Source organism: Mytilus galloprovincialis, chromosome 10, assembly GCF_965363235.1.
Source record: "Mytilus galloprovincialis chromosome 10, xbMytGall1.hap1.1, whole genome shotgun sequence".
Classification (NCBI taxonomy): Eukaryota; Metazoa; Mollusca; class Bivalvia; order Mytilida; family Mytilidae; genus Mytilus; species Mytilus galloprovincialis.
In genome coordinates this window covers 74231197-74246248 of record NC_134847.1, presented here as the reverse complement: position 1 = coordinate 74246248, position 15052 = coordinate 74231197, and the positions used below count along the sequence as shown (strand labels likewise).

The window sequence follows — 15052 nt, the reverse complement described above, 5'->3', positions numbered from 1 at the left end:
TATCCTTTCAAACGTGAGGTGTCAGCTGGATGTTGGGGATATAGACATACACAGCCATGTCTGGACTGAATAAGGACGTTACATCCGATGCCTTATGACAAAATAGTGTCACAGTCTCTGCACGTTATATAACCATTGTAACAACTCGTTGGGGGTCCATCGGTTTCATTTTTTGCCATGGCATTGTCAGTTTATTTTCGAATACCCGTGTTTAAATATCCCTTGTTTATCTTTCGCTACTCTTTTAGTGGAAGGCCAAATTTCCTTACCTATATTTTGGTTGACCTTCCAGTAAGAAACTCCTCATGTTATTTATTGTTAACGGTTTTACGCCTGGAATATTGTACAGAAACCCGGAATATTTATTAAACCATTATTTTTTTTTCAATATATGTATCACTTTGATTTTCACATGTCCATGGAGATTGATTCGATTTGACATTAGCTCTTTAGTCGTATTCCATACTCCCTAACAACTTATTGGACATATGTCTGGAGTCACGTTCGGATTTCCTGCATTACGACTGATTTTGCGTATGCCCTTATGTATCTTCTAAAAAAAAGACACAAAATTACTGAATTCCGCGGAAATTCAAACGGAAAGTTCTTTGTCAAATTGCAAAATCAAAAGCCCAAACACATCAAACGAATGGATAACAACTGAAATATTCTTGTAATGGTATAGACATTTTTCCATGTAGAAAATGGTAGATTGAACCTAGCAGCGCAATGAAGGGGTGCAATATGACACCTCAATAGGTGATTGCCATTTTGAAGATTCTGCATGCTGACTTAAAACAATAACCTTTTGCTCTAGCTTTCAATTCCAAGAATGTAGAAAAATTCAAAGTGGTAAACAAGAAAATACTGAGTGATAATTATTGGTAACCAATAATAAACTGTAAACGTATTACACAACTTAAAATATTTAACAAACTGAAAGAACGAAAAACTGGGTACACTGATTAGTTCGCGATGAACCAGAAGCTTTTACTTCGCTATCGACATCCGGGTAAAATACATTACTATTAACCTTTTACTTTAAACATGTCGACATTTATGAAAGACGAATAACCTATTGCAACGGTATATGGTTTGGTTTAAAATAAACGTGATAAGATGTGTAAAAAGAACCAAACTTTAATAAAAATTCAAAACAGAAAGTCCCCTAATGCTATGAGATTTTGATTCTCAACCTTGTAATAAAATGAATGTGTTATCTTGAGTTTATCAAAAATGTAAATGAAAGGTTTTAATATGTTTACAGTATTCTGTATAATTTCTATGTGTGTGATTTATACAATCAGAAATTCGATTAAACTTTTAGCCTGAGAAACCTTTCAGCTGCTCAAACGATTATATGTCTCATAATAGTTGACATACTTATCTATATCAATACTGTACTTTTCAAATCCATATATACAGAAATGTACTGTAATAGCATTTCAATCTTTTTCGCAATCAGTATGATATATTAAGGATTTTCTTATATCCCAGGAATAGATCATCTGTATTTGTCACAATTGTTTTGTAATTTTGGGTCCTTACTGCTCTTCAACTTTATATTTTATAACTCCAAAACGCTAAAAGTGTTGATCGGATATTTAATCCGTGTCCCAAACAATCACTTCATTCACATTAAACTTTTAAAATGATTGCAACTTAATTTTAACACGTTGCACTTTTAGTGTATAAGTAAGAGTATAGTTTGTCGTGATAAGGACACAAATATATTGAACGATTTATTAACCAAAACCTATAGAGTGGTTGACAAAAATAGTCAAGCGCTAAAAAATATCCCGCGTCTATATATTTGTTTGTTTTTATAATAATTAAGATTAGAACACAATGTTGACTGTTGCACCCTTATTTTTGTCATTTTTTTACTATAATGTCACACATTGTTTACAATATAAAGGAATTTTATGCTGTTGTAATACATGTGAGGTTTAGCTAGCTATAAAACCAAGTTTAATCCATCATTTTCAATATAACAAAAATGCCTGTCCCAAGTCGTGAATATGAACTTCCCTCAGACCTCGGTATTTTTGTTACTCTACCTTTTTATGGGCGTATTTAAAAATTATCAAAACTGGTATCGTTGATGATTGTTTTAACACTGTACCAAAGAACGGAGGAGACAAAGAATTATTTCACTACTACAGGACGAAGATGTATGACCGATCTTAAATAAATTGATAACACTCTATAACTCAACATCATCTTTTAAATAAATAGGGTAACATTGGCGAAAGGTTTCTACCATAAACGGACGGAAGGAAAGACGAACAGAGTTGATCAGTTACTACATCTGATTTTGCCCGTTTTGAAATTTAGGTAAACATGCCTTATTATATTGCCCATTGTTGAAAGTGACCTTTAGATATGTACAACATCGTCCTTTTGTTCTTGATTGATAATTGAAACAATCATTTTTCTGTTTCTGAAAATCGATACAACAGCATATTTGCTGTTTCTAGCTATCAAACCAGATGTAGTAACACAGTTTGTATGTGTACATTCATCAAATATATATATATAAAAAAAAGAAGCTGTGGTATGATTGCCAATGAGACAACTGTCCACAAGAGACCAAAATGACACAAACATTAACAACTATAGGTCACCGTACGGCCTTTTTATTTCAACTGAATACATATAAATGACTGGCATTTCATAATACATGGTATAACAAAATAATTCCCAGTAAAAATTCTAAACTGAAAGGACCTACTCAAATAGCAAAATCAAAAGCCCAAACACATCAAACGAATGGATAACAACTGTCATATTCCTGATTTGGTAACGGTCAATATGTGTAAATTGAATTTGGTTTCAATTGGTGGTCATTTTTGCTCGATATAGAGCTCCAATATCAATCGCTTGTAATCCATTCCGTTACCTGTAGCTGCTTTTTAGTATCTAAAAAAAAATCTAGTATGATGTTGATGTGTACAGGTTAATAACAAAAACATCTATACTTAACATATCTTAACTGTTTGTAAGTAAATTGTCTGAACAGTTATGTATCAAATATTTCTTTAGCTAGATTTTATCAAATTACTCATATCTTTAAACAGCTAAATGAAATAAATGAAACGTTTGTTACAGCTACATTAAACTATGAAATCTAGTGTAATGTTCAGTTGAATAATATTGTTGGCTTTATATCTATATATATAAGATAGTACATTGAAAGTATACCACGTGTCCTTGAATTGATCTATCAGAACCAGAACTGTTGATGGTACCTCAGTCTTAGACAACATGGGAAATCTTACTTTGCATCTATTGTTATGCGTCTTTGTTGGTAAGACTACTAGTTGATTATAATTCTAGATTAACTTAATTCGCATATATTTCTTGTGCAGTAAATTTACATAAACACAATATAAGTTCAAAACTGTTATTGTTCTACAAGCTCGTCCTATTTTGTAAACTTTGAAACCTTTGATGTTGTTTGACAATTTTTACAGGTGATTATAAACATAACATCTGTTATTCTATGTTAAACCTTTGTAATGCTATTCTGAAGTCATTGCTACTAGGCTACTTAGAAATTATATAAGGATATTCTTTAAATCAAATTTTCATTGAAGACGTCCCAGAGAAAAACAAGATTTCGAAGTGTGATAGATTATACACAATAGTGTTGTGACGTATAGAAAGCACGTGGTGTCATAACAAGGAATTGTAATTACATTGAAATACATTTTTTCGAAATTCAGTCGTGTGGATTTTGTTTAGAAATAAGATAGTATTGCAGTGAACAAGTTTGTTCTAATGATTTGAAAATTAGAGACCAATGGCTTCGTGTTTGCCCTCTAAATCAGTTAAATTTGTGTGATGTATGAAAAAAATACATAAAATGATAACAGAAATTAAATACTGAACACTGCATCAAATATCCATACATGGGACTATCATGAAAATATACAACAAACAATGACTTAACAATATCAATTTAATCTTCAAAATGTAACGTTTCTCGTTTTTCATTTCAAAGCATAGTTTTAGTGTACTATGGCATGTTATTTCTACGACAAGCTGTATAATAAGCTGCGGAAAGATAGAGGGTAGAGATCAAAGAGACAAAACGCATCAAAACACAAAAGATAAAAAAAATGCATCATGGCTCGCTTTATTTTGAAAGTGACTGTCTGATAGAGTGCATTCTTCGGACGTTTACGTTTCGTTAAGCTGTATTTTTATTGCATTTACATGTTCGAGAATATTTTTTATGAATCCATTGCTTTAAGATACTGACACTTCAGGAATAAATGATAGTTGATGTATGCATAGAAAAGCTGCTTATATAATTTTTCAAAATGTATATTTATCATTGATTGTTCATACCAGAAATGAGCAAATTACGGGTTCATGAAATACATGTAAAATAACACCATCATGTTATCTGGTCGTCATTTTTCTTATATGAACTTTATAATTATTCACAGTTATTTGTACTGCAAAATGTCCGAAAGACTGGGCGGAAGTTGGAAATGAGTGTTTGATGTTTAGTTATGATCGTAACACATGGAGCGGTGCACAGGTTTAATATTTAAATCAAAAAACAAATATAAAAAAAAAACAGATACCAAAAAAGAAGTCCGTGATGATTTACACCCCGAAAGACGAATAGCCTCCTTATTACATTTTAAAACTACATTTTCTCTCAAAAATATATTAAAGTCATGTTCACATTGTTCGCACCTTTCGTTGTTAGAGTTTTTACAAATATCTATATAGTTAGCTTAGTGAATTCAGTCACTGAACTATTATACATATTTGTTTAGGGGTCAGCTCAAGGACGCCTCCGGGTACGGGAGTTTCTCGCTGCATTGAAGACCCATCGGTCTCTTTGACACATTCCATTCTCAATTTTATTTTCGTCTAAATAAAGAGTTGTTTTGAGAATATTCATTGTTTAATGATGCTCTCTTTGTTCTGTGTGTTTTCTCCCTTTTTTTAATGGTATTAATTCTGTATCTAGAAAAATGATAAGATCAAATGCTTAATAGGGTTCTTGATCATCAAGGGTACATCATTAATCAAGGTCCCTTTGTCATTGATTATTAAATATATCTATTCATTCGTAGACTATGATGAAAAGCTTTAAACAGTAATTAAATTTTGAATTTGATATAGTAGTCTGTTGTCTGCGTTGTTCACTCTTACAAGGTTATGAATTTGATGTGCGTATTTGTCATACTAAAGATAATAATATATGGAAGAGGTTTTCGTCATTATAAAGGAAACACTTTACATGTAGTCCGGGATTAAAACCTCGGATGGTTTTACTACATGTATCATAAATAGGTCAGTGTCAACAATGATATTACTTATTTCATACAAAAACAATGTTTTAAAAATCAATGTAAAATTTCAATGAAAACGTATTTGTTTTGTTTAATTCAAGTGAAATTCACGTTATAAAATCATGTGAATCTCCATTCACGTGAAATCAGAATGAAAATTCCCACACCATTTTCACGAATATAAGTTCATGTGAAATTTGCCTGTCTGATTTATGTAAAATTCCTATGTTATATTAAAATTATGTCTTTGGCAATTCATAATTTTACTATAACAACAATACTGGAAGTGATTAACGACCTTAACTGAGTAATTTGCCTCTGTAAAGGGGGGAAAATTTAGTTTCGAAACCATATAGTTGGGATCACATATTACTTCTCTTAAGAACTGACAGACATTTTTTAATAGAACTACATGTACATATATGTTAAAACAGTATTTTTAAGAACGATTCCAATGTAGGACTGTCAAAATATTTTACTTGAGTAAAACTGTCAGAGTCTGTTCTGGAAAAGAACTGTCCGATAGGAAAATAAAAAGATGTAGTATGATTGCCAATGAAACAACTCTCAATCAGATATCATCTATAGGTCGCCGTTAGGCCTTCAAAAGTTACCTATAGTGTTCCTGTTTATTATTTGGTATGCAAATAGGACGAAAATTCATTGTTTTGGATAAAACTGAGAACGGAAATGGGGAATATGTCAAAGAGACAAAGTCTCGACCAAAGAGAAAAAAAACAGTCGAATTCCACCAATAGGTCTTCAACAGAAAATCCCGCACCCGTAGGCAGGCTTAAGCTGGCCCTACAAAGCAATGTGTACTAGTTCAGTGAAAATGAAAGACATATTAAACTTTAAAACGTCGAAATGAACTAAAACTAAAAACAATACAAGATTAACAAAGGCCAGAATGTATTTTTCAGTTCCGTTGTTTGTTTCGTATATTATTTTGTCATATCAACCGATATACTGAACCCGTTGGGTTTTTCGTTTGAATTGTTTTAAATTTTGTCACGTCAGTATCCTTTTTTGGTTACAGAAACTATATAGTATGAAAATGACAATTTTAAATTCAAAACAATACTTTAATGAACAATTTACTTTTAGGCGTTTTGCAGATCACAACTATCATATCTTGCATCAGATGACACCGCTGCTAAGCATACTTTTATCAGACAAGCTCTTAGTGTGCTAGACGGTTCGTATACTTTTCAAACATTCAACGAATATAAAGTCGCACGTTAATGAAAATTAAGCATGCAAAATTGCATTAACGTTGCCTTATAATGGATTTTAAATTAACAAAAGACGCAAATCTCATTTACTTCATTGTTTATGTTTTATCCTCTTATAGTGGATGTGTTTTCCTCGGTTTTAGTTTGGAAAGCGGATTTGATTTCTCTCAATCAATTTATGACTTATAAACAGCGGTATACTACTGTTGCCTTTATTCAGTTAAAATGCACATACATTAATTATCGAAATCATCGGTACAATGTTTCAAAAAACCTTTCGACATCTTACAGTAACATCGACAGCGTCAATTACATCATTCAAGAAATCTAAATACGAAAGCTGACCGATTACTTGTGACAACTTAACACGTCCAACCAACGGCAAGTTAAAAAGTTTGAAGGTCGTACTTTAACCTATAGTTCAATTGATTACTTCTTATTAATTGTTATTTGGATGGAGAGTTGTCTCATTGTCACTCATACCACATCTTATTTCTATTGAACACGTATCGGTGCATTTTTAAACATTGCTAAACTTGAACTTTGCATATAACTTCGTATTACATTTATTACATTTGAAAGTAATTTACTTTATTTAGGTTTACTTAGGCTCTTTACTGGTTTACTAAAGTTCCTCTACATCAGTCTCTTTATCTAAATCTTCTCCACTTCCGGTGATTTTTGATTTGTAGTCTTCGTACACCATTGTTTGGTTCTTCCAGTGTTTGTCTAGTCTATTCTGAAATGTATTTTTGGTTGGTGATGTCACTTGATTTCGGGTAGTGTGTTCCATGTTCTCACCACTCGCAGAGCAAAGGCATTCCTCCTTAATTCTGTTCTTGCTCTCTGTTGAAATGTTTTCAGATTTTTGCCGCGTATCCCTGTTCGTGTAGTCATATCCTTCCATAATTTAACAAATTGTGCCGCTCTTTATCATATTTTCCGTTCAGTAGTTTATATAATTCAATCATGTCACCTCGGACCCGTTTAAAATTTAGAGATGGTAGTTTGAATTTTTGCAATCTTTCTGAGTATGTTTAATTTTTGAATCCTGGTAGTTGTTTAGTTGCCCGGCGGTGCACATTCTCAATCATGTCAAAATATTTTATCTTATATGGATGCCATACTGAGCTTGCAAACTCTAAATGTGTTCTTACGAGTGTCTTGTATAATGGTACAAAGTATCTGTATCTAAATATTGGAAAGTCCTTCTCAGTAGTGCAAACATGGAATTTGCTTTATTAACTTTCTCACTTATGTGTTTTTCAAAATTTAATTCAGAGTCAATAATTACTCCAATGTCTTTTTCTTCAGTAACTTTTTGTAGTATTGTCGATATCAGTGTATATTTTGAGTCTGGTTCCGGTCCCGGTTTACCTATGTGCATATGCTATCACTCCATTGCGATAGTTTATTTAAGTCACTTTGTAATTGAGTTTTATCTTCTTTCTGACTAATCGTGTAAAAAGTTAAGTATCATATGCAAAGAGGTATACGTGGGAATCAAAATTGGAAGGTCATTTATGAAAATTACAAAAAGCACATATCCTTGAGGTATACCTGAAGTTACTTTTGATCATGATGCTGTTTTATTGTTTATTGAAAAATGTTGTATCCTGTCACTTAGAAAAAACTATCGATCCAATTCAGATCTGAAAGTTCTGTGCCATATGCTCTGTGTTTGTTGATTAGTCTTTTGGGCAGAACAGTGTCGAATGCTTTCATATAGTCTATGTAAATAACATCGACAGATTTACCATTATCAAGGGCTTCTAGCCATTTGTCCAATACATTTAAAATTTGAATAATGTAGATCTGTTTGATATAAATCCATAGTGACGATCAAATCTTTCATTTTTGGTATATTATAATAATCACTGTGATATAAACATGAATGTCTCTTTTTCTTCACTAGGTGCGAAAATAAAGGATTTTTTTATCGGTGGAAACGACCGAGTCTTTGAAGGTCAGTGGCGTTGGTTGGAGACTGGCATGCCAATTACTAAATTTACAGCTTGGGCTCCAAACAGTCCATCAACAAATATGACACTGGCAATGAAGCAAAATTGTATGATGTTGACATGGGTGGACAATGACGTGTATTGGACTGACCACGACTGTTCTGACCGTAGAGGACATTTCATTTGTGAAAAGCCGTAAGCATTTTTTTTACATAACGTTACGGAAATATTGCGTGTAGACAATACGAATGCCGTATCAACTGTAATAAACGATCAACAGATTCAAAAACATTCATTTACGCGAAAACACATCTTACTTTACAACACAAAAAAAGAAAGGAGTGGAGTGAAGATGTTGTTTGAAAAAGTTATGTGGGGAAACCCTTGCTAATACCGTTTTGATTTAGTTAAGGAATTTCGGTTATTTATAAGCACATAACCTCGGACTTGCCTTCATTCCTCCCTATTGGATAATAGAATGATCGTTACACGTGAAAAAAGCGCTTATTAAGTAAATGTATCTTACGTATAAATTATCATTGTTCACGACAAAGTGAATGGCTACAGAAAACACCGAATATTACACACATTTTTACATTTTATTTATGTGAGTTGGTATAACCAATCAAGAAAAAAGGTTTTGCAAATGATAGATTTAATTGATTCTTTAATTGTATCTTTTCAGGGTGTCTTCCATCACTAGCGCACCAGTAGTCGGTTGATTTTGTATAGGAAAGCATTTTAATAAAACTATAAACAATAATATAGAAACACTTTTCTAGAAGATTTATTTAATCTTAGTATTCCCTTTAAAATGAATTTAGGATGTTGACAGATGTATATTTACCTCTAAATTTATTTCAAACTATGGGGAACGTTCAATACTGAAATTCACCGCATAACATCGTTCCGCTTATACTTTGAATTTTAACATTATGATCTCTGGAAAATGGATCAAAACTTCAATTTTGAAGAATGTGCATTTTCCTTATAAAAAGGCCCATCTTATAAGTTCATCTCTTAGACAGTGTATCACCAAGACCTTGTTGATAAGTATTCAGTATCAACTTCACAAATAATACACGATGGTCTTGAAGTTAAGATTATGTGTACTGATCATGTTCATCATTTTAACGACGTGTTATAGTATTCTTTTATTTGTCTTTATCAATATTAATTTTGCTGTTTAATCTGGTTTTGTGCTATCCAATTGAGTGGCTCTGCACTTGTACATCCAGTCATTGTGTTGTTGTGCTTTGGTAGAATTTTATATTCTTGTCTTTCATATTTTCTAATGTTCTTTGTCTATATGCCTTATTGTGATGCTATGTTACATATGACACAGTTCTGTACTGATACATCCCATCATTGTGTTATCTTTGGTATATTTTGTTTGGTATTCTTGTCTTTCATGTTTCTTTGTTAAGCCCCATGGTCAGTTACACTAGACTACGATCGCGCCACGCTCACCGCGATTATATATGAATTCAGAATTCAGATCGTGATGAGATCGCAGTTAGAGCGCTATAAAAATGTACATTTTCGTTTCTTTCCCGTTGCTATGTCCTTATTACGCTTTTATAACGATCCCGCTACGATTATACCACGTTCTCACCACAATTACTCTTCGACCTCGCATGATGGTGCAACAAAACCCAACCCACCCTTAAGAATTTTTTTGTTATTGACATTTAATTAGTTTAATAATTTGCTAAAAATTACTGTACTGTTTTCACGGAAAAATAATTTAAATTAACGATTAAGATATGTCTGAGTGTATGTTTATTACATTCTTTTACAAAAAATTAGGTTAACTTTAAAACGGACATTAGCTTTAGTGAGAGAAAGGGTTTTATCTACTCTGACTCCGTCCACATCAAGAAACTGGTTGCCATGATTTACTACAGTTCGTAAAAGTTTTATTTGATACTGATGCATACAAACATATACATATGCTATATAACATTCATTTGATGCGATTTTAGGATTGTAATTGTTCGATCATGACGACTTTTGTAAAATTCTGCAGTTTTGTATTGAGCACAAATAATAAAATAAAAAAGCGACGTTGTTTAAACCTACAATATCAATAATTTGGTATAATTTAAAATATAAAATCTATGAGGTTCATAGGTATGTGATACCAATCAAGTTAGGAGACTGCAAGTGTAAAATATGTTATTTCTAAAGAAAAACGGCGCCCACAAAATAGATAAAAAAGTCTGGGCAAATAAAAACATCATATATACCAGGCTTAAAATTGTGTACGCCAAACGCTTGTTTCGTCTACAAAGACTCATCGGTGCCGCTCAAATCATTTAAGTGAGAAACGCCAAATAAAGTACGAAGTTAAAAAGCATAGAGTAACAAAAGTTCCGAGAGTTTTCTTTTAACGGTTTGAACTTCTCTGTTACATTATTTTCTACAAGATTTGTCGGCACAGCCTTTCTCCTTTCTGCCTCCCGCAGCGAATGTATTTCTTGCATGCATAACCACGCTCTCCAATGGTGAATGCATGTTCCTTTTTGAGACTTGCTTATAAAATAATTTGATAAAAAAATTGCTATGCCTTATATATTAGGTCAAATCTTTACATACAAGCATAATATTTCAGAAATTTTGATTATCAGGATTGTTCTGATATTATCTAAATGAACTTAAAGCTTTTACATTATACTATATGCTAAGATTAAAGGGTATATTTTTTGTGATTCGTCCACTATATTATTTTACAAAGACAAAGAACTGAATTTAATAACTACTTTGAAACTATCATAATTATCATTTCAAAAAATCAAACAATTATGTTTTCACCTTATTTTACCAATAAACTGTCCATAATTAAGATTATAACACAATGTAATGTTATGTTATTGACTGCTGTATTTTTGACATTTTTACCTAATATGTCTGTTTGTTTTGTTCACATATCGTTGTCAATATAATGGAATTTTTTGCGACGGTCATACAAGTGAGAGATTTTGAAAGCTATTAAACCAGGGTTAATTCACCATTTTAGACATAAAAAAATGCCTGTACGGTGTCCGGAAAATGACAGTTGTAATCCGTTCATTTGATGTGTTTGAACTTTTGACTTTGCCATTTGATTACGGATTTTCCGTTTTGAATTTTCCTCGAAGTTCGGTATTTTTCATGTTTTTGTTAATTTACCTTTTCCCCTGTATAACATCAGTCTCGTAAAACGATTTCTTTATTTATTTACCAGGTTCGATTGAATCCAGTTCATCTTTACTTGCAATGGAGGAGAAGCTTATGCGAAGTATACGATGTATCTGCATTTTCCTGTACTTTTGTGTTATTTTTTTTTCAAAATATCTATTTGAAATAAGGCGTTTTTTCTTCCCAAAAATTAATTGTTAACTATGAAACACCTTAGAAGATTGTGCATTGTCTTAATGCATTGTGTGCATCAGTATTCACAGGAGGGGTGTCTTCTCTACACATTGAGATATTTAAATCTTTTTATTTTGTAATTCTTTATATATTTAGCTTTTGTTAGTTTCATTTTGTGTTCATATAATATAATCACTGATTTTTTTTATAATTTGATATGAAGTTTGTTCTTAGTGTCTACCAAGTAATCCTTTCGGAAATGTATAGATAAATATGCATAGAACATTAACATATATTTTTGATTAGATCAGGAAAGTTACAAATTTAAGCATTCACTGTTAATTGTGTGCATTTTTTACAGCATTTTGTACCTTATGTAAGTTAAGCTTCTCGGTATTTACTTCTGGTGTATACTTGTCTATTAGCTTAAATAAAGAATAAATCTAAATGCTGTTATTCGGTTTCTTTTTCGAAAGTCATTTGACGCAGCATAAATTCCACCACTATTAATACGAAAGAGAGGCTAAACTAAGGGACATACAAAAAAAAGAAAAAGACCAAAAAGACCGAAAATAAACAAACAGTTTATTATACAGGCAACAACAACAAAAAAGCAATGACTGAGCAACACGAACGTTATTAAACATTAGGGATGATCTCATTCGCTCCGGAAGGGTAAGCAGATCCTACACCACATTTGCCACTCGTCATGTTGTTCATGTAAGTACAAACCCGATGATAAGTCTTAATCGGTAGGTCATATTAGTGGAAACGGAGGACGGGACTGTGTTTACGACGATTGGAGCATATCCGTCAGCATCTGTGTAACAGATGTTCTATAACGGTCAACCTAATCCAGATGGTGTCCGTAAAATTTTCGAATTGACATTTGTTTACTTAATTATCCCTCTCCCTTAACCTAAAAACGACCATACTGAATTTAAAAAACGTATTGCAATTAGACAACACTTGCAAGTATGTTCAATGATAAGTTTGCAGTCTATTTTTCAAACGATACAACTGCATATGGAATTTGGAATGGCAGTATCGCTCACGCTACTACGAACTCATTATTACTCTTGGGGTACCAATATAAGTGGATTTCGTGGGAAAAAGCGAACAATGAATTCAAATGTTCAACGAAGGACATATTTTCTATAGGCTTGTATGTAGAGAAACCATTAAATCAAATATCCACTAAAAATGGTATCCACGAAAATAAATGAATCCACAGTAACGTTTAATCTCTATTTCCTATTTTAATGGTCAGACATTTAGTTTTTATATTATAGTGAGGTAGTCAATTTAACATACTATATCCTTGTCCGGTTTTACTAGAAATGTCCATAGCGAAGCCGTTCAGGAGGCTCGAGGGTATAAAAATTGCAGAAAAAAATTAAACCTTTTTTTTTCATTACAAATTTTATTTATAACTTTTTTTAGTTGCTTCTCAATCATATGATACAAAAATCATTAAAAATAATAATTCGTTTCGGCCCCAGATGACTTTTAAAAATGCCTTTGTTTATATTACCTCTATTTCTCCTATTAGTTCAACATAAAAAAAGTACCTTTAAAAAATGTTAGCTTTTTTTGAAGGCAGATTGCGAGCGTAAATAAACCGTGACCCTATTTTTTTTTATTTTATTTCATTTATAGAAAAATACAGCGAAATCCTATATTAAGAGAAAAAAAATGATTGACCCGCTATCCCTTTTAAGCTTTGATTGTATGTTAGTGAATTTCATTCTACAAAATATGGAAAAAGGGAGGAACTATTCTTTCCTATTCTTGTTTTCACATCATATCACCAGGTTTTAACAAAAGCATGATCATCTTTACGTTCACCAATAACATCGCTAGTAACTTATTGTTTCATTGTCAGACAGCTATATTACCAATCTTCTGTGTCACTTTTCTTAATGCTAGTGTCTCTGTCTGCTTCTCACGAAGAGTATATAAAGTTCGTTCCTGTCGGTAGCGATGTTTCAGATTTTCACAATTTTTATCTCGATTTGACGGATTAAGAAAATGAAAATTGAATGTTGTTCCATGGGTCGGTGGCGGTAGTGGTGGCGGCGTAAACATTGTATTAGTTTTTTTCATTAATTAAGTATATAGGAAACATTTAGTGATCGATATTTGATAAACAGTTGTGTGAACATCGTCACATCTGATTTCCATGAAGATTTTTGGACCCGTCTGCTTACTCATGGTCTATTGAGTTTGAAACTTTTGCTTAGTTTGAATGCGCTACTTTTATAATTAGGTAAGTTTATGTCAGTTCAAGGTTAATGATACTTGATACGAAGTTGTATAAATTTGGTATTACTCATTTCCTGGTGTTTATTTTTGCCCCCCCCCTTTCCCACCGTCAGTCATTGCCTACTGACTATAAAACTTTTGTTTAGTTAACGTATATGTGTTTGTGATTAGGTTAATGAATGGGTACCTGCTAGTAATAGGTTCACGATATGTGATGTGGAGTTGTATTAGCATTGGCACGTCTTATTTCCATAAAGGTCATTTAGCCCCGTCCCTCAGTTATGGTATTTTGAAACATTTATGTAGTTTACATCCTTTAGTTTGTGATTTGGTTATTTCATGGGGATAGTTATCAAAGGTACCAGGGTCATAATATAATCACTAATGGTACTTCAGTGATATTTGGTATGCAGTTGTGTAAGCATTGCAGTTTCATGGAGATTGTTTGACCCTGTACCTTCATAAATTATTGACTTTAGATTTTGATTAACTTACAACTTAAAGTCTTGACATTTTTATTTCAATAGTTATCAAAGGTACCAGGATTATAATTTCATACGCCAGAGGCGCGTTTCGTCTACATAAGACGATCATATCAAAATATTTATAAAGCCAAACAAGTACAAAGGTAAAGAGCATTGAGTATCCAAAATTCCAAAAAGTTGTGCCAAATACGGCTAAGGTTATCTATTCCTGGGATAAGAAAATCCTTAGTTTTTCGAAAATTTCAAAGTTTTGTAAACAGGAAATTTAATAAAATGACCACATTATTAATATTCATGTCAACACCGAAGTGTTGACTACTGGGCTGGTGATACCCTCGGGGACGAAACGTCCACCAGCAGTAGCATCGACCACGTTGTGTAAATAGGTATCAAAGGTACCAGGATTATAATTTAGTACGACAGTTGCGTTTTTC

The 15052-nt window shown here is 32.4% G+C and overlaps 1 protein-coding gene across 1 annotated transcript; it reads left to right on the top strand.

Moving 5' to 3' along the window:
• Positions 1-3179: 3179 nt before the first annotated feature.
• LOC143048365 (C-type lectin domain family 17, member A-like) lies at positions 3180-9285 on the top strand. Its single transcript, XM_076222018.1, has 5 exons — positions 3180-3310; positions 4458-4552; positions 6426-6516; positions 8469-8709; positions 9200-9285. Exons 1-5 carry the CDS (start codon positions 3268-3270, stop codon positions 9234-9236), a joined length of 507 nt encoding a protein of 168 aa, XP_076078133.1. The 5' UTR covers positions 3180-3267; the 3' UTR covers positions 9237-9285.
• Positions 9286-15052: the final 5767 nt, after the last annotated feature.